At 49.0% G+C, this 21,645-nt stretch overlaps 9 protein-coding genes across 9 annotated transcripts; 4 read left to right on the top strand and 5 right to left on the bottom strand.

Moving 5' to 3' along the window:
• The first annotated feature begins 99 nt into the window (after window positions 1-99).
• Window positions 100-1,607, top strand: EDB91DRAFT_778237 (WD40-repeat-containing domain protein). The gene is made up of 7 exons (XM_041328362.1): window positions 100-349; window positions 402-449; window positions 500-587; window positions 644-735; window positions 784-1,017; window positions 1,066-1,131; window positions 1,182-1,607. Exons 1-7 carry the CDS (start codon window positions 120-122, stop codon window positions 1,510-1,512), a joined length of 1,089 nt encoding a protein of 362 aa, XP_041181577.1. The 5' UTR covers window positions 100-119; the 3' UTR covers window positions 1,513-1,607.
• Window positions 1,413-3,952, bottom strand: EDB91DRAFT_778370 (uncharacterized protein). Its single transcript, XM_041328364.1, has 6 exons — window positions 2,977-3,952; window positions 2,894-2,926; window positions 2,813-2,836; window positions 2,385-2,745; window positions 1,957-2,327; window positions 1,413-1,906 (listed from the first exon to the last, which is right to left on the bottom strand). Exons 1-6 carry the CDS (start codon window positions 3,792-3,794, stop codon window positions 1,690-1,692), a joined length of 1,824 nt encoding a protein of 607 aa, XP_041181576.1. The 5' UTR covers window positions 3,795-3,952; the 3' UTR covers window positions 1,413-1,689.
• On the bottom strand, window positions 3,864-5,570 carry EDB91DRAFT_1344565 (uncharacterized protein). The gene is made up of 3 exons (XM_041325809.1): window positions 5,084-5,570; window positions 4,309-5,029; window positions 3,864-4,258 (listed from the first exon to the last, which is right to left on the bottom strand). The coding sequence occupies exons 1-3, from the start codon at window positions 5,455-5,457 to the stop codon at window positions 4,040-4,042; spliced, it is 1,314 nt and encodes a 437-aa protein (XP_041181575.1). The 5' UTR covers window positions 5,458-5,570; the 3' UTR covers window positions 3,864-4,039.
• A 13-nt stretch (window positions 5,571-5,583) lies between these two features.
• Window positions 5,584-6,602, top strand: EDB91DRAFT_1110744 (uncharacterized protein). The gene is made up of 3 exons (XM_041317720.1): window positions 5,584-6,019; window positions 6,064-6,292; window positions 6,344-6,602. The coding sequence occupies exons 1-3, from the start codon at window positions 5,645-5,647 to the stop codon at window positions 6,481-6,483; spliced, it is 744 nt and encodes a 247-aa protein (XP_041181574.1). The 5' UTR covers window positions 5,584-5,644; the 3' UTR covers window positions 6,484-6,602.
• Window positions 6,603-7,168: 566 nt separating this feature from the next.
• On the top strand, window positions 7,169-11,166 carry EDB91DRAFT_1046679 (P-loop containing nucleoside triphosphate hydrolase protein; the record flags this gene model as incomplete). The annotated part of the gene is made up of 4 exons (XM_041313281.1): window positions 7,169-7,509; window positions 7,564-7,684; window positions 7,737-10,421; window positions 10,471-11,166. 4 exons carry the CDS (start codon window positions 7,169-7,171, stop codon window positions 11,164-11,166), a joined length of 3,843 nt encoding a protein of 1,280 aa, XP_041181573.1.
• A 353-nt stretch (window positions 11,167-11,519) lies between these two features.
• EDB91DRAFT_1309564 (adaptin N terminal region-domain-containing protein) lies at window positions 11,520-15,030 on the top strand (the record flags this gene model as incomplete). The annotated part of the gene is made up of 11 exons (XM_041325078.1): window positions 11,520-11,549; window positions 11,596-11,686; window positions 11,715-11,769; window positions 11,823-11,931; window positions 11,984-12,177; window positions 12,237-12,366; window positions 12,415-12,516; window positions 12,567-12,672; window positions 12,724-13,401; window positions 13,451-14,709; window positions 14,759-15,030. The coding sequence occupies 11 exons, from the start codon at window positions 11,520-11,522 to the stop codon at window positions 14,849-14,851; spliced, it is 2,847 nt and encodes a 948-aa protein (XP_041181572.1). The 3' UTR covers window positions 14,852-15,030.
• EDB91DRAFT_1309558 (Rho GTPase activation protein) lies at window positions 14,759-18,086 on the bottom strand (the record flags this gene model as incomplete). The annotated part of the gene is made up of 11 exons (XM_041325077.1): window positions 14,759-15,866; window positions 15,917-15,993; window positions 16,041-16,216; window positions 16,264-16,522; window positions 16,569-16,731; window positions 16,788-16,830; window positions 16,882-17,474; window positions 17,532-17,648; window positions 17,700-17,815; window positions 17,862-17,925; window positions 17,973-18,086. The coding sequence occupies 11 exons, from the start codon at window positions 18,084-18,086 to the stop codon at window positions 14,988-14,990; spliced, it is 2,601 nt and encodes an 866-aa protein (XP_041181571.1). The 3' UTR covers window positions 14,759-14,987.
• A 479-nt stretch (window positions 18,087-18,565) lies between these two features.
• Window positions 18,566-20,255, bottom strand: EDB91DRAFT_1110728 (GNS1/SUR4 membrane protein). The gene is made up of 8 exons (XM_041317719.1): window positions 19,853-20,255; window positions 19,705-19,795; window positions 19,577-19,650; window positions 19,480-19,525; window positions 19,389-19,429; window positions 19,262-19,331; window positions 18,999-19,212; window positions 18,566-18,943 (listed from the first exon to the last, which is right to left on the bottom strand). The coding sequence occupies exons 1-8, from the start codon at window positions 20,180-20,182 to the stop codon at window positions 18,928-18,930; spliced, it is 882 nt and encodes a 293-aa protein (XP_041181570.1). The 5' UTR covers window positions 20,183-20,255; the 3' UTR covers window positions 18,566-18,927.
• Window positions 20,256-20,440: 185 nt separating this feature from the next.
• Window positions 20,441-21,580, bottom strand: EDB91DRAFT_1110723 (uncharacterized protein). Its single transcript, XM_041317718.1, has 7 exons — window positions 21,430-21,580; window positions 21,336-21,373; window positions 21,201-21,274; window positions 21,058-21,143; window positions 20,877-21,010; window positions 20,598-20,830; window positions 20,441-20,546 (listed from the first exon to the last, which is right to left on the bottom strand). The coding sequence occupies exons 1-6, from the start codon at window positions 21,499-21,501 to the stop codon at window positions 20,776-20,778; spliced, it is 459 nt and encodes a 152-aa protein (XP_041181569.1). The 5' UTR covers window positions 21,502-21,580; the 3' UTR covers window positions 20,441-20,546; window positions 20,598-20,775.
• Window positions 21,581-21,645: the final 65 nt, after the last annotated feature.

Genomic DNA, 21,645 nt, shown 5'->3' with positions numbered 1-21,645 from the left:
GGGAGACGGGTCATCGAATATCGCAGAACTTGCTGGTGACATCATGATGATGAGAACGCTAGATTTAGTAGCCTAATTAAGACTGCGGCACTGCCACCACGTACGGTTCCTCTTCTCCAATGGTCGCGTTCGACACCGTCTGGCCCGCAGATTCTGTCGAGTTTTGCCCTCATGAGGGTGCTTCAGATATCTTTGTCTGCGGGACCTATCGGTTAGAACAGTCCCCCGCCGATGCCGCGCACGCTGCATTAGATGGCGGCCAATCAGATTTCGAACCTACGACAGGAAAGCAAAGTCAAGTTCGCCGCGGCAAGTGTCTTGTGTTTCAAGTAACGGAGAACAGAGGAGTGTAAGCCAGTGAATGATTCCTGCGAATCACTGCTTGAACGTCTGTCATCAAGTTCCCAGATTCAGGAAATCAGCCTTGCAGCTGTCCTCGATCAGAAATGGTGAGATCTACGTCGCAAGCTTGTAAATGGCGATAATTGTACAATTGTAGGTGTCATACGTCTTCAACGGCTTCCCCTGTACTCGGAATTGCAGACTCGGAAGGGAACATTACGCTTCATGAGTGGCACAAAGAAGAGGTGGCTTCCACACAATGTGTTCATAATCTCGCGAAATCGTGACCCAGTGGTTTTAGCGTCGACTCAAGACTTTTCAAAGTGTATCCTGCGCAACATCAGATGTTCTGTGCCTTTCTTTAGACTGGTCGACACGAAGATACCCCACGAAGTATGCTGACCCTCAAATGCACAGGCAGTTCTGACCCAGGATGCTCAGTATTCTTGGTTCTCTGGTAGTTTCCCTGTCAAACGGCTCACTATGTCTTCTGAGTCCTGATTCGACTGGCAAAGTATCTGTCGTTAACAGGTGGCACGCGCACGATTACGAACCTTGGACTGCTGCTTGGAACTATTGGGATACCTCCATCATTTATTCGGGTGGAGATGATTTAACCATGAAGGGCTGGGATGTTCGACAGAATTTTAGTCACCCGATATTTACAAACAAGCGGCATGTAGCTGTCTTCAAGCATCTTTTACCTCTCTCATACTCGCGAAGATTTAATGCAGGTGTCACGGCTATCCAGAGCCATCCACACATGGAATATCTCATAGCCGTTGGAAGGTAGGTCGTTGCTTCGCTATCAAGATCATGGCTGTTGAAGTTGCACACAGCTACGATAATAACGTGTGTGTTTTTGACACTCGGAAGCCGCTAGTACCGCTCGTCCAAGGAGACGTCGGAGGGGGTGCGTGGCGTGTCAAGTGGCATCCGTCGCCCAGTCGCAAGGAGGATATCCTTGTTGCGGGCATGCACGACGGCTTCAAGGTGGCCAAGGCACACCATGGAGAAGATATGACATGGGAAATTGTGAAACGGTTTGACGACCACAAGTCGTTAGCATACGGCGTGGACTGGTCGTTCGCCCCTCCAGATGTAGATGGGGAGACGCAGATCGCGAGTTGCTCATTCTACGACCACATTTTACACCTCTGGAGCGGGTAGGTAGCGGAATGTAAGCGAAATACAGGCGATGTGTGAGGATATCTGCCAGGGGATCCTTTATGGTATGCGCAGTGGGATATTTGAACGGGGTTGTGAAGTACGCAGAAGCAAGAGCGTGATCTAGATGGCAGTACTGACCGTGACGTACGTCAGCCCTAGCTAGCATTGTCCAAAGTCTTACAAGCGGTCGATGCTTTGCGTGGGGGTTGAGTTGGAGGATGAAGAAATAGATGTCTCTGGAGAAGTCTCAGTCTCTCTTTTGCGTTTCTTCCAGAACTCAGCATTTGAACCCTTCGTGACAAAAGCAAGGGTCCATCGCGACAAACCCCTCAGGGATTCTGGTTCATGGGTGGCAAAAGTAAGCAGTGAAGCCAGTGATAGAACAAAAACGATTCTGTTGCGTTCCGTCAGTATTGCAAGGAGATCATCTATAAGAATACTGACCGCTCAGCAAGTCTCACACTGGCGCGACTACTTGCAAGCCACTTGGCCGGTAAAGACGCTTTAAGGGCTCTGGGCAACACATACAAGGCCATTTCGCCCCTTCGCCGTGCGTTCTCGATCAGTATACTCCAACCACACGTGAGTGATCCCGCGAGCACACAGCCATATGGTCCATCCCACACGTCATGAGCGATCCAGGGAAACAGTTTCGCGAGCACCAAGGTGCGCGTGAGACAGACAGCGAAGAAGTACGACGATATAAAAGTGGAGAGGAACGTCGCACTGCGGGTTGCGGCTAGGAGCGCGGGAATGGCGCGGTGACGTTGGAGTATGGAGCGAGGGCGAGTAAGAAGGAGAGGAAGGAAATGGACCTTGAAATATGATTAGTGATGCAATGTTATGAACTCTAGGCCACACAAGTGACTTACAGGCAGGTATAGAGCTATGGCTTCAACAAACGCTAGAGAGAATCTCACACCAACATTTGTGAGGCAGCTGTTGTCGAGACCCCACCGTGCTGCAACCACGGAATGCACAAACTCACAGGGTAAACCACCCACACCACCCCGGCCAGGCACGCCAAGCGCCTTCCAGGTCGCGTCTGCATCTGCACCGCCAAATGCAGGCAAGAGCTGCGGGTCGCCCCAAGATGGAGGGTACCCGCGATCCTTAGCATAAGATGTCAGGAGGTGAGAACAGGTGGAACTGTGCCCATAGGTCCATTCTTTAGAACGTATGACACGCAAAACATCTAGTAGCCGTTTGTCTAGGTTGGCTAGGGAAGATATCCTGGTAGGTGAAAAACGTAGCACAATAAACAAGAGTTGCCCATAATGGTGATAGAATAATATCTAACCATTTCACATAGGAAGGGGGAAGTCTATAAAAAAAAACTGGATTTAGACCATTGATACCATTTCATTTCATTGTTAAGCACCTGTGCGGCTGGTAGAAGAAACACCACATGATTCTGTGTACAATGGGTTTGAATAAATACAAGGTCATCGAGCATGCTCGTACCTGGCACTGCAAGCCCAAAATATAACGGTGTCCATCCATGCAGCTGTACTTTGGTGCCACTTCTTGGCCTTGTGGTCGCCGTCAGCAGGCAATAATGAATTTGGCTTCGACCGACACCGATTTGCGGAGATGATATGTAGGTTAGCTTTCCGAGCTGCTTCCGTGCACAGGAAATGCTGCATGATTGCGTCGGTTGCACGAACGAAGAATAAGAGTGTTAATCCAAAAGTTGCGGACGGTCGACGAGACCCTGCTTTTAACGGTCCGATCCTTTGAAGCAAGAATAGCGCGATTGTCGAGGATAAAGCATTTGACAGTAACGCTTTCTGGAAAGGCGTTGAGTTGGACATGCGTGAGCACGCCTGAGCTGCGAGCGAGAAGACCGTTGCACGTCGTTGAAAAGCAGAAGTCACCACTGACTGCTGTCGAACCTCTAGATCATATTGGTTATCAGCATGGCGGATACCTATTGCTTCCCAGAAGTGCTTCAATGCAACGCCGCCGCCAACAGCTACGGTGATGGCGAACGGAAATCCTGTGAAACTCAACTCGCGCCTCAACACGCGTCTAAACGAACCCAAACGAGTTTCCGGAGCGGACGAGCGCGTAATGAGGGAAAAGGCAGCTGGAAGTAGTGCGGGACCAAGGGATAGAAATAAGCTGAGAGAATATGTGCGAAGGGCAACCTGCGCCGGATGACTTGGGTCATCTGGCCAAATATTAGGCTTCTGAGTCAAGAATGCTGCAAAATCGTTCCATGACCTCTTCCTATGCTCCGAGTCTGGTTCAGTATGTTCAGTGGGAGACGGCGTTGACATCAAAACTCTGCAGAAGAACTCGGGTGAGAACGAAAGGTCATGTAGGATTATTATAATCACATGCAACTTAGCGGCAAAAGTTCAACCAAGATTTGTGTTATCACTAGTAAATTAAACATATATACGACTTATGAACCTGGAACCCCCTTCCGCTAGTAATTTACTGCCCCATGGGCCATAAGTAGTTGAACCGTGGTTCTGTTGCTTAAGCCCAAAATCATTCGCAACGACGCCTTATTGAAGAGTTATTCCTTCGAGTCGTCTCCCGGACTCCGCTCTGCTTGATCATCTCTGTCAAGTACTTTGTCTAAGCCCTTCAAGTAGCTCCAGAAGTCGACTTCAGTGGAAGAGAAGCCGTTTCCAAGGCTTCGTCCTAACTCACTAGCCAAACTAGCACGTTTAATAAGATTGATAAACTGCGCTCTTGAGTCTGGGAAGATAAACGATCGGAGTACCGCATCTCCCTATAAAGGCTATATCAAATGATGATACACATGTCAATGGAAATACATACGTGGTTTCGGAGAAGTGTTCCCAAGTGTTCGAGAGGTGGACTTTGGATGCCCGAGCCATTATTTCCCGAACTCATGGACGGAGAGGACTCATATTCAGGATGCTTCCCTTTGCGCGCAAGGTCGGTATCAGAAACATCAGAGAGGTGTGGCGAAAGCCACATGCGCCAAAGCTCAAGTTTGCGACCGTCTCTACCGAGTCTTCGCATCAGGCAACGACAGCGCACCCAGTCTTGTTCATTTCCTTCCCATTCCAGGTTGGCCTCTCGAGCGAGCTCGTCTAGCGCGATATCTGATTGAGGATGAACGAGACTCGTATACAATGGCTGGCCAGACAGCCTGCTCTTGCTAGTGGATGGACTTGAACTTCCCTCCGAGTGCCCTGTCGTGTGCTGCGCCGGCCGCATCATAAGTCTCACCCATCGTCTTCTCCGCACCCAGGCACCTGTGCTTAGTTTGCCGATCTCTGCATGCCAGTTGTTTTCCCGAAAAAACCAGTTGTACTCAAAACCGTCGTATTGAACTTCCCCCGAGTCTGTGCGCATGTCAATCATCCATGATCTGGAGACCCAGCGCCAGGTGCCATCAGGAAGGGGATAATTAGAGAGAGAGATGTTCGGTTGCCGAGATTGTTTCAGAGACTTGGACGGAACGGTAAATTGTGGAGGATCGATGGGAAGAAGTGATAGGTGTGAATAATACGGTGACGAGAAAACGGTGAGACTAGGGAGGATAAGTGAGGGAAGATACACATGAGGGTTGAAATGGTGGTCGCACCCTCTTTGATTTTCATACACAACAGCCCAACGATACTCATTCTTATTGTCAGGGATATTGGAGATACTTGAAATGTCCAAATTGATGATGGTGGTGCTATCATTGGTCTGTTCGAGAGGCGGTAATTGGCCTACGGAGTTGTTTAAGCTGTTTGCTTCAAGTTCTGAATCCGCTGGATGTGGTTTGGGACGCTTAAAATTGCAGCAAGAGAAAAGGTTTGGAAGGGAAGAAAATATACGGAAGCGAGACTTTGGAGCTAACCGACGACGTGCAGGTTCAACTGCTGATGGATCATCGGGCTCCATCATCGCTTGTGGTGGACTAGGACTGGCCAGCGAAGACGAGCCCTGGTTTCGGTGCTCACCACTCGACATCCTGAGTACGAGGGGAAGTAATAAAAAGGCTCACCCAGCACAGCAACTCGACAGGCTGAGGTGCAGCTGGTCATATAGGCAACTACGTCACGGCATTCGAAGTCATGAATCACGATGGTGAAATTATTCCAAAAAGGAAACTCCTCTGTTATTTCTTGGCTTAGTAAACAAGTGACCCCTCATCCGAATGTTCCGTCTTTCCGTCGTCCGTGCCTTCAAGGTTGCTCGAGCAACACATCAACCAACGGACCTGCTGGCGCCGCCGAACAGATATTACGCAAGAGCATTCTCTGACAAAGCCAGCCCATCTTCGTCAAGGCACAGCGTAGTCACCTCATTAACCAAGACATGTCCGTCGTGTGGGGCTGTTCTTCCAACTGCGTTGCCTGTCTGTCCAAGCTGCAATTATATTGCAAGGATTCACGACTCAATATCGTACCACGATATATTGGGCCTTCCTTATAAACCCAACCCGTTTTCGGTGGATGCTGCGCTCCTTAAACGCCGCTTCCTTGAAGCACAGAGAATATCTCACCCAGATGCATGGGCAACTAAGAGTGAAGTGAGTTGACCAATGCACAGTTTTAGCAGGGATTTATTCAGCAGTCCAAACGAGATACCGCACTTCACGTGTCCAACGCGGTGAACACTGCGTACAAAGCACTGTCGTCACCATTGCACCGTATAGAATACATTTTGCAGCGGAATGGCTTCCAGACTGAAGAAGTGGACCCCTTAGAGGATTTGGAACTCATTAGCGAGATAATGGAGGTCCGAGAGGAGATAGAAGCTGGGGGCATCGAGCGAATCCGCGCCTTAGAAGTGGATAATGACAGTGAGTTTCGTTATTCACGTTTTGGCAAGTTAACAAAAATTCTGGTCACAGACAAAATGAGCGAAGTTCTGAGCATAATCAATAGATCTGTAGCCGAAAACAACTGGGAGGAAACCAAAGCTGCTGCAGTGCGACTGAAATATCTGAATGGAATTGCGGATGCTATCAAGCAGCGATTAGACAACATGTAAACAGATTATACAACACCTCGTTGTTCACTTATTACAGTGCACTTGTTGCGTTCATCCTTCGAGCCTTGTAGCTTGAGCTCAATACGAAGGAACGACTATATATTTCCCTCCGATTGGTCTGCTAGGGGAGACTAAGTAAAACTTAAACTCAAAACTCTCCAAAATGTTCGGCAAATGCCGAGGCCGTATTTTTAGATAGCTTGAGTGCAGAAGTTGCTTCTTAATGCCAAGGTCGCCGTTGTCTTGAACGTTTGTAGGGTACCAAAAAAAATAGAGGGGACGTTAGAGAACCCGAGGATGTGAGTGGTTTTCGGCTGATATGCCAGATGCAGTGGTGTTTTCAATGCTCATGGCTTTTCATTATTGCACTCTTCTACAGTTCCTTATGCGTTGGGCCTTTACTATTCGATTCGGGTGTCGCCTTATGCCATTGGACCCCTTCAAGCGTTCTCTTTCTGCAGTGTCTCTTCTCAAACGACCTTATGTCAATCAAGCGGCAGCGAGCGTGCAGAAGCACCATACCACAGATGCCAATTATTCTCGGTCACCTAGCCCGCCTCAATTTTCAGAACAGCGGCCGGCTAAAGCTCCCAAGCTAGCGGGAGCTCATTCCACAGCTACACTTGCAATGCCCGCATCCTCAAAAGGGACGCAACGGAACCCTACTGTATCACCTCCATTCGAGATGCCATCTTCATCTAAAAGTCGTAGCTCACTTGGGTCGCGTATCTCTGGTTCCTCGTCCCAGAAAGATTCATGGAAACGTGGAAAGGGAAGGGGTAAGGGCAAGAGCAAAGAACAACCCTCGAAATCGACACTTCCGGATCTTGACGGCCCTCTTCGTGACGCCACGTTCATCGAGCAGGAGCACAGGAAGAACATTGGTTCACGCCCTGACGTAAAACCTGTACTCGTAGATAATCCAAAGTCTCCTGTTGCTAATTTTGCCAGTCACCACCTGGACAAGCAACCGACTTATGAAGCAGTGGAGGGTGTTGTTTCTGGTACATCCGAGAGGGTATCTAGGTTGGTAACGTTTTCTTAAAAATGCTATTTGCCTGTGCTTATACCCGTGTGCAGGGTGACCGTTACCCTCGATACGACTCCTCCAGTGCTTGGTATCGGCGACCATAGAGTGAGGAGGGACGCTGAGAGGCTTGCAGCGCTTTCAGCTCTCTATCAGCTCCATGATACAGGTCTGGTACGTGTCACAAAGTGCGAACTTGCCAATCAGTTCTAACGAACACGGTCAGCTCGACCAGCCCAAATCTTCAGCGTCCTCCAGTTCCGCTGCTCCGCAAGTCATCGAGCTGAGTGACGGTTCAGTCGTCAACTACGAGCGCGCGCGAAACTTCATGGACTACTACTGTCGCAAATACGAATTTGGAAAACCGGACATCGAGCTGGAAGAACAACGTCAGGGGCGCGCGAAGTCAACTTGGGAAGCCGTCATGACTGTGGGTGGCAAAAAGATCGGCATGGGCTCCGGCACAACCAAGAAAGTAGCACAAATACAGTGCTACTTGGACGTCGCGCAGTATCTACAGCAATGTGATCCTGACCTATGGAAGACGTTTGTGGAGGCGTCCAAAACCGGAAAGGACCTTGGTCTTGCCCCGAAGGTTTACTTCCACATCAGTACACAACTCGAGGATTCGATACACGAGCTATGCCGTGATATCAAAAAGAGCACTTTATACAGGAACAGACCCGCTATTGGGTCTGGCTTGATGGGCTCAGACACTCCAAGATCTCACACTAGCCCCATTCCTGCACCACGACCATCCTATGCCCGCAGGTTCCCTCGGGATTTCTTGGCCCGAAGGTCAGAAGAACTCGAGGAACGGAGAAAAGCATACCTCAAAGATCCAGCAATGGAAAAGATGCGCAACACAAGAGCTGCGTTGCCCATCTACACTCGGTCGGAGGAGCTTGTGTCGCATATCCGGGAGAATGATGTCACGATTTGCATGGCTGCTACGGGTTCAGGCAAAACCACGCAGATACCACAGCTGCTCCTGGACGACTATATCGACAGGGGCGAGGGTGCTCGCTGCAACTTGATTTGTACTCAACCCCGTCGACTGGCTGCACTCAGTGTAGCTGACCGCGTCGCCAAGGAGAGAGGGGAAGTTGTTGGTGAAGGATCAATTGGCTACAGCGTCCGTTTCGAGTCAAAATTGCCAGAAGAGCATGGCTCCGTGACTTTCTGCACCACGGGAGTGCTACTCAAAAAACTGCAGTCTGCAATGGCTGAAGGCGGGCTCTCGGCTGCTAGGATGGACGAAGTTACGCACATCGTTGTCGATGAAGTTCACGAGCGGGACGTTGATACCGACCTACTCCTCGTTGTTCTCAAGCGTCTCATGGAGGATCGCAAGGCTCGGAATCTTCCATTGAAGATTGTCCTCATGAGTGCCACTATTGATCCCAGGCTGTTCCAAGAATACTTCCCTGACGAACATGGGGAACCGGCAAAAGTCATTGAGATCCCAGGCCGCACGTACCCCGTTACAAAACACTTCATGGAAGATTTCATCCCCGCATTGAGAAACCATCGCGCGTTAAACTGGGTGTTCCAAGACGATTTGGTCTCTAAATACCTCGCTCGTGAGGAAGCTTATGTGCAGTCTGGTGGGCGTTCAATGGCGGCATCTTTGCCGGGGGACCCTCGCATGCTGAGCAGTACAGATGAAGACCTGGATTTACCATCTCCCTTGGTGGCAGCTAGCATTTCATATGTCTTGCAACGGTCTGACTCAGGACATGTTTTGGTTTTCCTGCCTGGGTGGGACGAGATATCCGCGGTTCAGAAGATTCTCCTTGCTGGAAGTATGGATATCAACTTCAACGATCCATCGAAGTACAGCATTCACCTTCTCCATTCCACCATTCCTCTGGCCGAACAGCAAGTCATCTTTGAGCCCCCTCCAGAGGGTGTTCGTAGGATTATTCTGGCTACTAATATTGCCGAGACCTCCATCACGATTCCTGACGTTGTTTATGTCGTTGACGCTGCGAGGATCAAGGAGCAGCGATACGATCCTGACCGCCATATGTCGTCCCTCATCTCCGCCTGGGTTGGTTCTTCCAACCTGAACCAAAGAGCAGGGCGGGCGGGTAGGCACCGTTCCGGAGAGTATTTCGGAATTCTCAGTAAGGCTCGCGCAGCCAACCTCCATCCTCATCCAACCGTAGAAATGAAACGCGTCGACCTAAGCAATGTGGTCATGCACGTCAAGGCTCTCAGTTTCCCTGGGATGGAAATTGAAGAAGTTCTCGCTGCCGCCATCGAACCCCCCGAACCTGACCGTGTCGCCGCCGCCATGAAGAACCTACAGATGGTGGGTGCGCTGGATCAAGGCAAGAACCTCACGTCGCTGGGAAAGGTTCTATTACAACTACCTGTAGAAGTTCAGATGGGAAGGCTCGTCCTTTACGGAAGCTTTTTCCGGTGTCTCGACCAGGCCCTTACTCTCGCCGCCATTCTGACCAATCGGGATCCGTTTGTCTCCCCTATGCACCTTAAGGGTCAGGCTGCTGCCGCGAAAATCAGATGGTCGCCCATTGGGTTCAGATCGGACCCGCTTACCATATTGAATGCCTATAACGCGTGGTACGAGATGCAGCGTCGCGGCGAGTATATGTCTGCCAATCGCTTCTGTGGCGACAACTTCCTCTCCAAGCCAACGCTACTCTTGATTACCAAGATCCGGGGGCACCTGATGCAGTCTCTTTACCAAGCAGGAGTCATTGATGTATCTGCGGGTGGGAATGTCGCACAAACCGACTCTCGAAGCCGGGAGCTGACCGTGCCCCCCGACCTGAACATTAATGGCAAATCTCTTCCTCTCCTAGCTGCTCTGATAGCAATAGCTTCCCAGCCAAAGTATGCTGTCAGGACCGGCGAGATGACATACCGCACCCAGCTGGACAAGGTGAGCTCTATGCGGTACACCCACCTCTCCATAACCTAATTATATGTAGGCGACCTTTATCCATCCAGGCAGCGTGAATCACCGCAAGCACGTCGTTAGAAGTGACCAGGCTATGGAAAAGCAGCTTTACGCTTTTGCTGAAAAACGACAGAATTTGTCGATGGTCGGCTCCAGTCCTCAAACGTATCTGATTACCACGACCCGCCTGGACCCTATGACCTATATGCTCTTTGGCGCTTACGAGATCCAAGTCACGGAACGGGGATTGGAGTGCGACGGCTGGCTTCCAATTGTTGGGAATCTCGATGTATTGGATGACATTCAACGTTTGAAGACCGTCATGGAGTCTTGTATGCTTCGAGTGTTTGAGGGCATTGTGATGGCTCGACGCAAGAGGCGTCAACCACCAAGTCCCCAGATTTCGGTTCGCGAGGAGAACGAGACCGAATGTGAAGACACCCTCAACAAAGACTGCACCCTCTCTATCACAGAGATCAAAGAGCTAGATTTTATGACGACAGATATAGTGCGAATCCTCAACCGTTACAGCGACGAGCGTATTGCGTCTCAATCCCAGTCCAGCTCTCGCACTGCGACTCCCATGGCTTCGCCGAGCTTCCCTTCCCCGCGACTTCTCCCCTTTGAACCCAGGTCTGGGTACTCCACTCCATACGGTGTCGGGTCAGCGTACAACTCAAGGCCCGGTACACCTAGCTATCGTCTATCCAGTTCACGCAGATTTTAGACCATATTCATCACTATCATCTCCTTGATTTTATCATGTTATTTACACTTCTAGACCTATTCCTCACTCACGCATTTTCTGTACGCTACATGGCACTAATGTATCCTCGCATTGCATAATCCTATAAAACCAGTTAAGTCTATTCGAGATAACGTAAGTAAGTACTCGAAATCATCCAAGGCGTTTCCCATGCATCCTGAGCACAGTCGCCGGCTTGTCACTAGCGACCACAGGCATCAAGTACTCGAAAGCGCGTCCATTTTTTTTTTCGCTGAGTGAAGCTCCCCTATTGCCAAACGAGTCCAGCTTGTTCCACCCATTCTACCACTCATTAGCCAGAACATTTGCCAAAGATGGCTGCCAACATGCGTGGACTGACCCAGGTGCGTCCCTCAAGGTCATGTCAACCGTTACTCATATTTCCTTTAGTTCATCGCAGACATCCGAGGTGCGAGGGTACGTGAACTGGAGGAGAAGCGTATCAACAAGGAGATGGCGAATATCCGAAAGAAATTCAAAGGTCGAATGCATCATAGTTACTCCCTTAGCTCGGTGCTCATGTCATGCCGCAGACGGAAATTTAGACGGATATCAGAAGAAGAAGTGAGTACACGAGTCACTTTCAAAATTCGTGCACGTCTTCAACAATGGTACAGATATGTCGCGAAGATCATCTTCACGTATATCCTAGGGTACAAGGTCGATGTGGGGCACATGGAAGCGGTCAACCTCATATCGAGTTCCAAGTACAGTGAGAAGCAGATAGTGAGATCAATGAATAAGTCTATCGTATGCACTATTGACAAGACATACATAGGGTTACCTTGCTGTTACGCTGCTGATGCATGAGAACTCGGATTTCCTTCGACTGGTTGTCAACTCCATTCGGAAGGACTTGGACGAGAACAACGAGGTCAGCAACTGCCTTGCTTTGCATGCCATAGCAAATGTGGGCAGTAGCGAGATGGCAGAGGCGCTGTCAGAAGACGTCCATAGACTTTTGATATCTCCGTGAGTATCCGTGTTCACTGTCCACGACTGAAACATTTGATAAGTTTTTGCACTGGCAGAACATCGCAAACTTTTGTGAAGAAGAAAGCTGCTCTGACACTACTACGACTTTACCGCAAACATCCCACTGTAATACCTGCCGCTGAATGGGCCTTGCGTCTAGTATCCATCATGGATGACCAAGATCTAGTAGGTTGTCATTTACATCGGGGTTCGGTACGTTGAAATACTTCGTAGGGCGTTGTGATATGTGTTACCAGCTTGATCATGGCTCTGGCCCAAGACCATCTCGATGCCTACGCTGTTTGCTACACTAAAGCTGTGGACCGCCTACACCGAGTAAGTGTGTAGCATTAAAGCTAGGATGCTTTGTGGCTGAGTATCCCCAGTTAGTAATTGAGGGCGAGTATTCTGCCACATACGCATACTATAAAGTCCCTTCGCCATGGCTACAAGTCAAATTACTCCGATTATTGCAGTACTATCCTCCTTCTGGTATGTGTTTGTTTAAGCGACTCATTACATCACTGACATTACTATTCTTAGATGACGCGACTCTACGATCTGTACTCCATGAGGTGCTACAAACAATCATGAATAATAGCGCAGAACCCTCGAGGAACGTTCAACATAACAACGCGCAACACGCCGTGCTCTTCGAAGCAATTAGCCTTGCAATTCATCTAGACGCAAGTTCGCCACTTGTAGGAACCTCTGCAGTTCTGTTGGCTCGGTTTATATCCTCAAAGGAAACAAACGTACGGTATCTTGGTCTGGACACCATGGCTCATCTTGCTGCTCGTGCGGACTCTCTGGAGCCCCTTAAGAAGCACCAAGGCACCATTATCCTGTCTCTTCGCGACAAGGATATCTCCGTCCGGAGGCGTGCTCTTGACTTGCTGTACAGCATGTGCGATACAGACAATTCGGAGCTGATTGTCGGGGAGTTGTTACGCTACCTCAAAGTTGCAGATTATGCTCTGCGAGAGGAGATGGTGCTAAAAATTGCTATATTGACAGAGAAGTACGCGAACTCATACAAGTGGTATGTCGACACGATCCTGCAGCTCATCAGCGCTGCCGGTGATCATGTCGGGGATGAAGTCTGGTATCGTGTCGTGCAGATAGTTACAAATACGGAGGATCTACAGGAATACGCCGCAAAAGTCGTCTTCGAGCACCTCAAATCCCCATCCACCCATGAAAGTCTTGTCAAAGTTGGAGGTAAGACAAATTCGTGTTCGAATTCAGTTTAGTGACCGTTAATACGCAGGATACATCCTGGGAGAATATGGACATCTCATCGCGAATGATGCTGGTTACAGTCCTCTTGATCAATTCCAGGTCCTTCATTCCAAATCTCAATTCTGTGTCGCTTCAACTCGCTCTCTTCTCCTATCGACGTACATTAAATGGGTTAATGTCTTCCCGGAGATAAAGCCTCAGCTCATCAACATCTTCGAACGTTATAGACATGTTCTGGATGCAGAGCTTCAGCAGCGGGCCTGCGAATTCTACGCGCTCGCTTCTAGGCCCGATGACGACGAAGTGCTGCAGAACGTTTGCGAAGAGATGCCCCCATTCCCTCCTCGTGTCAGCGCTCTGATTGGCAGACTTAATCGTAAACTCGGAGACACGGAGGACAAGCGGACCTGGATACACGGAGGAAAGGAAATGAACCTCGAGCGGCAGGCAATTACACGAAGAACGACGCTGGGACCAGGATTATCTGCTAATGGGACAGTTACTGCCACTGGCACTGCAGACGCACAAGACGTCATGAGCTCCTTGGCAGGATTGAATTTATCTAGCTCAGGTGATCAGCAAGACTCGTCCCGCGCGGAGTACTCCTTAGTCGCCCCGCGGCTCGCCGTCGGACCCAGTATTGAGAAGTGGTTTAACAAGCTCACCTATAGCGCGGAGGGCGTCCTCTATGAGGACGTGCAGATCCAATTTGGTATAAAATCAAGGTACCAGGGTCATCTTGGTCAGGTAGCCATCTACTTGGGAAACAAAGTCTCCGCACCGTTGACGTCGTTCACTTCCACTATTCATGTCGATGACTCCGAGACCTTGTCGGCTACGTTTGCGAAAATTCCACCAAATACAATTGCCCCTCGCACACAAAGCCAACAACTTCTGCATGTTGAATGTAAAAAGGCATTTAGCTCTTTCCCCATCCTTACGGTGTCATTTTTAGCCGGCGCGCATCAGTCCATATCAATTCGACTGCCAATCAGCGTTACGAAGTTCATCGAGGGTGTCAAACTGGGGCAAGCTGACTTCTTCGAGCGCTGGAAGGTCATAGGCGGTCCTCCACGCGAGGCACAGGCTGTTTTTCCTATTGCGCTTGATGGTACTGGTCAGCTTGATCTAGTGCGACATCGTCAAGTGGTCTCAGGAAACAATTTGGAGATTTTGGAAGACGTTGATCCCAACCCGAGCAACCTAGTGGGAGCTGGAGTCTTGCATACGTCGGTAGATGGCAAGGTTGGTTGTCTGCTTCGCTTGGAACCAAATCGCGATGCAAAAGTGAGTCCTTCCCGTCTCCTTACAAGACCCGCAAACTGACACGAACCAGTTGTGCCGCCTAACTGTCCGCAGCACTTCTGAGGATGTAGCCGCGGAAGTGCTTAGGCAGATTGAAAGAGTCTTAAGATTGGATTCTTCTTGATCGATCACACGTGCACCGGTGGACACTTGCATTGCTCAATTTCATCCTTTCCCGAGGATTCAAGGATTGTATACACTCTTAATACAGTACGGGGAACGTAATATAATAGGATGTAAAATAAATATGACGGTCGCGATTATCGCTTTGTAAGTATCCCCTGTAGCATATTCTTTCCCTTCCTGCTAGCTTCATCTTGAAATTCGGGTGGACTACGTAGAGATTGTGCACTTGCACGGGATGCGAATAATGATAACGAGTCGGCAGATATTGATTTAGGTCGCAAAAAGCGTGGTCGATTTATTGCCCGTGGAGATCGCTCTTCAGGAGATGAGGGGACCTTCTGGCTTGAAGGAATATCCGAAACAGAGCCTCGGCGTAGGTTGGACAGGTCATGGGGGACGGGACTTGAAGGTATCGAGTTGTCGGATGGCGCTTTTCGGCGACCTGCTGCAGATAAATCAGACAGCGATGGTGCGGTGTATGGCCTTGACATCCTTCGGGGCTCACTGGTTTTCAAAGGTGAGGCCAGGGATGGAGGAGCAGCGGAAGAGACGGTTGATGTTATTCGAGGTACGCCCCATTGAAGGGCAATAGGGGGTGACTCCACACCGGCTAATTGACTGACGCGAACAAGACTCTGTTCCTCCAGGTCAAAGCATTGAGCACAAAGACTCGACAGATGCTGATTGTCTCCTTCAGAGGATTTCCCCTTTGGGTCAGCGGACCGTGCGCTTCGGATAACCGAGGAAGTGATGCAAGCTAGGTGCTTTGGAATGTCAAGCACATGAGGTAGCAGCGGAATTGACTCTCTTTCCAGGACGGGCATCGTAGTACCTCTCTCGTGCAATGAACTGACAACATTGAGCCGTTGGTGGCTGTGAGCTGGGTGACCGGAGTGTGGGCTATATGGATCTTGGATAGGCGTCGATACGACCAGAATGTAATCTATCATTGCAGGCAGACTCTGCTTGAGGAAGTCCTGAACCCCACGCATAAAGTCCTCCTTCTGAACATTCTGATCGAGGGATAATGAGCGGCAGTAAGAGTGAGAAAGACGTGTCTCACGGGATTGAGATTCGCAAGACTTTGTATGACCTTTGCGATGAGTGTGAGACTTCGTTGAATGCGAGCACTGGGAAGACCTGGAGCGGGTGAGATTTGGGCAGGGTATGATGGGAATATCAAATACCTGGATATAATCCAAATAGATGAGGATGCAAGATGCCAGGAACAATAAATCTTAGGAAGCAGAAGGCAGAAACGCTTTGCCAGGGGAGTTCCCGGTTAGGGGCGTCTTGAGAATCTTTCGTATGATAGCGTTTCTCAACGAGCTTTCTTACGTGTTCGAACAGACGTCGCAACTCGCTGCATTGGGCTCAGACAGCTTCAAATCAGAATAATGAAGTACTCACTGCGGACACTGGCCCCTCACAGCATATATCTGATTCCACACCTCTTGGCTCCAATGTATTAGTTGATCCACACCACGTTCGACCTCTTTTGCACCTTTGCCGCTCCTCACAGGATCGACCTCGATAGCAATTTTTTCGGAGCAAATGCGTCGAATGGTGCTTCCGATGCTAGACTCAAGAAATGCTTTCCCATAAAATGCCATTGCAAGCTCCATCGTCTTCGTGAAAGTGGTATTCCCTCGAAAAATGGTATTGTGAGCTGCCCAAGAGGTCAGCAAGGTCACACAGGAAGGTGGATCACTGACAGCTAGGTGTTCCGTCAACTTCACGATCGGCATACTCCGTGATATGCTCAACAAGAACATTCTTCGCAATCGCAATGCACATCAACTGATAAGAAGTAGACCGCAAATGTAGCCTGCGCTCGAAGTCGCTCATCCACTCTAGGACATTCCTGTCGCGGAGTACCTGAGAACCAAATACAATTACATGTCAGCAAGTGTGATATATTTGGGACGACTTACGGTCAGAAGGCCCGAGTAACTAGAATGAGGTAATATTATCTCCCTTGAACGAATTTGAGTCTGCGCTAGTCTGCGAAACGTACTCGACACTCACTCATCTACTGTCAGTTTCATTCGTATCTCTCCGACTTGAATACTGTTGCTTACTCCGCCAGCTTGTATGACCGGAAACCATCCTTCCACCGCTTCACTTCGCCGAAAGTTTGACAGTGCAATGCGGACTGAACCAAGTACCATGGGTTTCAGAAGCCTCTTCTCTCTCCACACTGTGACCTCGAGGGTCTCAAAAGGGGGCAAGTCAGAAAACGAAAAATTTTCGTGCCAGTCAGGAGAGCCGATCCCCTTCTTGACTGTCGTGCGAGCACATATGTTGTCGTTGAGATGGATTTCGCAAAAAGCATCCAAATCGACGGGGTCTGCCTCTCGCGGATCGACTTCGCTGAGTGTAGCAGAGCTAGCTGTTGCATCTATTTGGGCTTTGAAGTGATTCCCCAGGTTGCGTCCTTGCAAAACGGACAGCTCTACCTGCCGCCACATGCGATAGAGCCCGCCATCCCGAGAGACGAGGGTTTGGCCATATATCTCCGGTTTAGAATACGATCGTAACAAGATCATCCAGGTATTGCACGTATCGGAATCTTCAAATTGGACGTAAATGGGCTCTGCGTTGACTGAAGAGCCCCACCGCTGCCCTCTTTGGCAACAGTCTAATTAGTAGTGCCACAAACATAATAAGAAATTAACTTGCCCAGCAGATGCAAGTGCCACACAATTCTTGCGTAGGAATAAGGAGGAGTCCGCGTGTCGGATGTCGGTATGGTTGAGCATATGTACGTAGATGGTCTGGTATAGAATAGTCTCCTGTGAAGGACATTCAGAAGATTGTAAGACGTCCGTCTTCCTGAGACCCACATCGACGTAGATATTAAGCGAACAACTTTCGTCCTCGTCCATCAGCTTACATGTTGCAGACCGCCACTGTCCAGCACCTGCGGGAGTTCGAGTCACCGATATCCAGCTGGATTTCTCTAAAGAGCGATGAATAGACATGTAGCAGAATAGATGGTTCCTCACCTTTGAGTGACTTGGGGTGTTCCTCCGCCTTGCTATTGTCGGTTTTACGACGAGAAACCGCTGGCTGTGAGCAGTTAGATGCATCAAGTGAAACATGTACACAAGACTAACCTTCCTCAGCCCAACACTCGCAATAGTGGGGACATACAATTCCACGGACACCAAGAACTCTCGAGGGGCACCGGAGGTCACGGCGGGCTTCTTTGGGTCTAATGGTTCAGACATCTGGCAGACTTCCAAGACACACAGTACAATGGGCTGAGTTTCGCGGGTACGACACTTGTTATTGACCTTGAATCATTCAACTCGCTGAGCTCCACTGGATGTGCTTATTTCTCCCTGGTCTACTCGTAGTGTACGAGTTAATGCACAGATGGTGATGGGAAGAAGCAAAGATATTCGTGTGTATCAGAGATGCTGAACGGGCGCAGTTCTCAGGAAATCGGCTTCACAACCTGTGCTGGCAAAGTACCTGAGGCAAAAATTTCGGAGCTGAAAAACGCAATTATTTAACGGTTCTGCTTAGTTGATTGCAGTCTTTAGTACAAGCTTGGAACTTGCTTGGAACCAGGGAAAAGCCAATCATTGATAAGTATAAGCGGCCTCGGATGATGATCAAGGAATCGCCGCAGCCGAGCCTTAAGCTTACGGCACAGCAACAAGTATGCAGGGGCTGGGCACAGCGAATGGAAACGCGCGCAAAAGATGGGGAAATAGTGGCATTTCGTCTGGGTATTACTACGGTATCTCTTGTTCGTGAATTGTCCTTTGCATTCCAACACAGCTCCAAGCACACCCGTATAACATGTATACCAGCAACCAAAGCAAGATCCGAAAGGAAACAGATATGCAAAAGAAATACTCCTCGTCCACAAAAAAATAAGGTGACGTGGAACAGCAAAATAGACACAAGAACGACAGGCTGTGTGAAAAGATTGGACAGGTGAACTGGAGGTAAATTGGTCAACGCATTCTGTATTAGTGTCCTGCGTGGTGCTAGATAAGTATATGTAATCGCTTGGCCATAGCCACGTCAAACGTATCGTCGTGAAGGCGAGTATCATACTCAGTCCTTTTTGTAGCTAACAGGAATTTGAACATCAACGTGCGATACGCTAAGGGGGAGTATTTGCGCACCTATTTCCATTATGCGCGTGGCCATTAGCATTACCATTGGCTACAGGCTTCTTGCCTTTGGCGGGTTTCTTGTATGTTTGGATGTAGAAGTTGACGAACAAGCCAAGATAGGTGGTGAGAAGGCCACACCCAAAGAGAGCAGCAGTTTCAGTGCCAGCACAATTTGACCAATGGGGAAGGTGATTGTAGTGAGTAGCGGCGTAATGCTGATAGGCTTCGACCGAATTTAGCACTGACATGTGGCTAAAGATCGAGAAACTTACTGCCAAAGTAAACAATGACAATATCGATGATGAACTGAATGATCTGCATGGACGTGAGGTATTTCTTCCACTGATTACGGGGATGTCTCAGTGAAACGTGCCCAAATATTGCAGAGCGTACACATACCCATATTCTGGCACCACCAGCAGTAGCAAAGTAGTAATAATCTTCGCGGTTCGATAAACACGTGAAATCTTCCAGCAAATAGGAAACTTACACATGATGACGTGAACTAGCAGGTTTAGAGAGATCACAACCCATGACTGAGGTTGAAGGTCAAGCTACCGCTGACGGAGATGCTAACGTGGACGTACCACACTCGTTTTGCCGTTAAGTTGCGCAAAGCATAGGAGAGCCGTGGCGGAATGATGAAATACATGAAGGAAAGCTAAATTATGACCTGTCAGCGCGTGAAGCTCACGAACGATACTGCAGCACATACCAAGTGGTTTCTTTTTGAGAGCGAGGAACACCGTATCAAGAAGTTCAATGTACTTGAAGTAGTAGTTGATCATGTAGTAAAATTCCAGTTTCTGAAATGAAGCATGAGTCTCGAAAATACATAGATTCAATAAACGTTTCAAAAGTACCTCTGTCCACGAGGTCTCATCACACATCGTGCCATAGGTTGTTGATGTGAGCCATATCGAACCGACTTCTTCCGCCATGAAGACGAGAAGGATGAAGCTTCCAAGGCTGAGGAAAGCATTGTGTATGCGAAAGAGGGTATTGAGCTGCTGCGGAGGTCTATCCTTCATGATTTCACGAATGCCGAATATTATAGCGAGGTACGACGCAAGGGCGGTGGTGACGACGGGCCATGTTGACAAGGGCGTCTCGCCTGGGATATACGATTTAAGATATTTGGGTATGTAGTCCGTTGGAAGGACGGAGAGCATGAAGTCAGAGAGAAGAGGCATGGCAGACGTGGAATGAAGTCGAAGGATAAAAGTTGAAAAATTCGAAAGTTAAGTGAAAGGTTTATGACACACGCTTATGGCCGAATTGTGACACCGTCACGTTACGTGAAAGTAAATCACATTCGCCAGAGTATTGGATTCACCCAGGCTTCTATTGATTCCCACGAGTCCTCTTCTGCTTGGAAGGTAGAGCCCCAGGCCATCTGAGAGATGGCCTAGTTTACGTTCACATTTGAAACTTTCTTCAGCCATAAGCGTGCGCTCTCATTGCCAGTGGAGAGGTACTTAGGCGACGCTAGGCGCTCGGCTACATACAGGCTTCTGTTGAAAACTTGTTTTGACCGAATCGACTTTTTTAGATGCAGTAAGTAACTGAACCATTTAAAACGACGCTCAGTATTAACAAATATTATAGCCAAAGCCAAATTCATGATCAACCTCAACCAATATCATACAAAAAATGAGAATGGAATGCTTTATTTATATAATCGGTGACTTCCCGCAGGCTCAAATAATGGTACAGATAGCAATGCAAAGGTGTAGATGTATATGCTTCACAACGTGTGCAAAATGTCCCAGAGAAGTCAGAGAAATTAAGAAATGATCAATGCGGGACCGCACTCCAGGTCAGCCAATAAAACCTTTTCCCTGCATTACGGTGAGACACAGCTATGAAGATTAAAATGTGCCACACCTTGCATGTATTTTCGCATTCTGCAGAATTTCGACAGCAGCTGACCTCACCTTTGGGGCACTGTGCTCAGTCGGCAAGGCACAGATGAAACAGAGCGAAGAGTTGGAGGGAGCAAGGCGATAGGACGCGGGGATCTGGTACACTGTTAGAGAGGCGATACGGGTTAAACGTAGTGACCAACCCCCGCTGCGCGCAGTGACTCTAAGAGATCATGGATAAAGAGAAGGATTCGTGATCGCAAGTCATGAAGGTCATGTAAATCAAGGCCTGTATTTCAAGTTAGTTGAACAACTTTTTCAGAATTCATACATGCGAACGACGTACATGTATCAGAAGGGGATGACCACATGGGGACAGAACAGTGTAGCCGCACAGAACGACCAGTTTGACTCAGGAGCCTGACAAAGGTCGTGTTGATATTCGCATTAGCGGTCAAAATGAAAGTATAATAACAAATACCTTGCAAACGGCTCCACAGCATCGGTGAGGCTGCCCAACTTGCAAGGAATACCGGATAAGTACCGGGGAGCGCCTTGAATCTAGCAAGACTGACCTCGTTGAGTTGCAGCTCCTGCTCGGCACTCGGGGATGGCATAGAGAAGGATCTAGGAACAACAGACACCATGATGCTCTTATGCTTGTAGTTGCAGAGATAGGCTGAGTGGTGTTAAAAGGAAGACAATCAGGATTCAGTACTAGTGCTCACACGACCCTCAAATACTAAGTAGTATTCTGATTCAGGTGACGCGGATAGACCCGGTCAATTGAG

This window comes from Suillus paluster (genome assembly GCF_016628075.1).
Source record: "Suillus paluster strain FC165 chromosome Unknown EDB91scaffold_7, whole genome shotgun sequence".
NCBI lineage: Eukaryota > Fungi > Basidiomycota > Agaricomycetes > Boletales > Suillaceae > Suillus > Suillus paluster.
The sequence above is the reverse complement of the archived record's forward strand: the minus strand, read 5'-3'. Positions and strand labels throughout refer to the sequence as shown.

Coding starts and splice junctions, on each gene's coding strand:
- EDB91DRAFT_778237 (XM_041328362.1), top strand. CDS start 120: ATGGTCGCGTTCGACACCGTCTGGCCCGCAGATTCTGTCGAGTTTTGC. Junction 588..643: donor ATGAGTGGCACAAAGAAGAG/GTGGCTTCCACA, acceptor CAGTGGTTTTAG/CGTCGACTCAAGACTTTTCA. Junction 736..783: donor ACACGAAGATACCCCACGAA/GTATGCTGACCC, acceptor CAGGATGCTCAG/TATTCTTGGTTCTCTGGTAG.
- EDB91DRAFT_778370 (XM_041328364.1), bottom strand. CDS start 3,794: ATGTCAACGCCGTCTCCCACTGAACATACTGAACCAGACTCGGAGCAT. Junction 2,927..2,976: donor TTTTGGGCTTGCAGTGCCAG/GTACGAGCATGC, acceptor CATTGTACACAG/AATCATGTGGTGTTTCTTCT. Junction 2,328..2,384: donor CCATAGCTCTATACCTGCCT/GTAAGTCACTTG, acceptor TCATATTTCAAG/GTCCATTTCCTTCCTCTCCT.
- EDB91DRAFT_1344565 (XM_041325809.1), bottom strand. CDS start 5,457: ATGTCGAGTGGTGAGCACCGAAACCAGGGCTCGTCTTCGCTGGCCAGT. Junction 5,030..5,083: donor GTGTATGAAAATCAAAGAGG/GTGCGACCACCA, acceptor TATCCTCCCTAG/TCTCACCGTTTTCTCGTCAC. Junction 4,259..4,308: donor GAACACTTCTCCGAAACCAC/GTATGTATTTCC, acceptor TAGCCTTTATAG/GGAGATGCGGTACTCCGATC.
- EDB91DRAFT_1110744 (XM_041317720.1), top strand. CDS start 5,645: ATGTTCCGTCTTTCCGTCGTCCGTGCCTTCAAGGTTGCTCGAGCAACA. Junction 6,020..6,063: donor CATGGGCAACTAAGAGTGAA/GTGAGTTGACCA, acceptor TTTATTCAGCAG/TCCAAACGAGATACCGCACT. Junction 6,293..6,343: donor CTTAGAAGTGGATAATGACA/GTGAGTTTCGTT, acceptor TTCTGGTCACAG/ACAAAATGAGCGAAGTTCTG.
- EDB91DRAFT_1110728 (XM_041317719.1), bottom strand. CDS start 20,182: ATGCCTCTTCTCTCTGACTTCATGCTCTCCGTCCTTCCAACGGACTAC. Junction 19,651..19,704: donor TCTCAAAAAGAAACCACTTG/GTATGTGCTGCA, acceptor GTCATAATTTAG/CTTTCCTTCATGTATTTCAT. Junction 19,332..19,388: donor CTGGTGGTGCCAGAATATGG/GTATGTGTACGC, acceptor CCCCGTAATCAG/TGGAAGAAATACCTCACGTC.
- EDB91DRAFT_1110723 (XM_041317718.1), bottom strand. CDS start 21,501: ATGGTGTCTGTTGTTCCTAGATCCTTCTCTATGCCATCCCCGAGTGCC. Junction 21,011..21,057: donor AGTCACTGCGCGCAGCGGGG/GTTGGTCACTAC, acceptor ACAGTGTACCAG/ATCCCCGCGTCCTATCGCCT. Junction 20,831..20,876: donor AATGCGAAAATACATGCAAG/GTGTGGCACATT, acceptor ACCGTAATGCAG/GGAAAAGGTTTTATTGGCTG.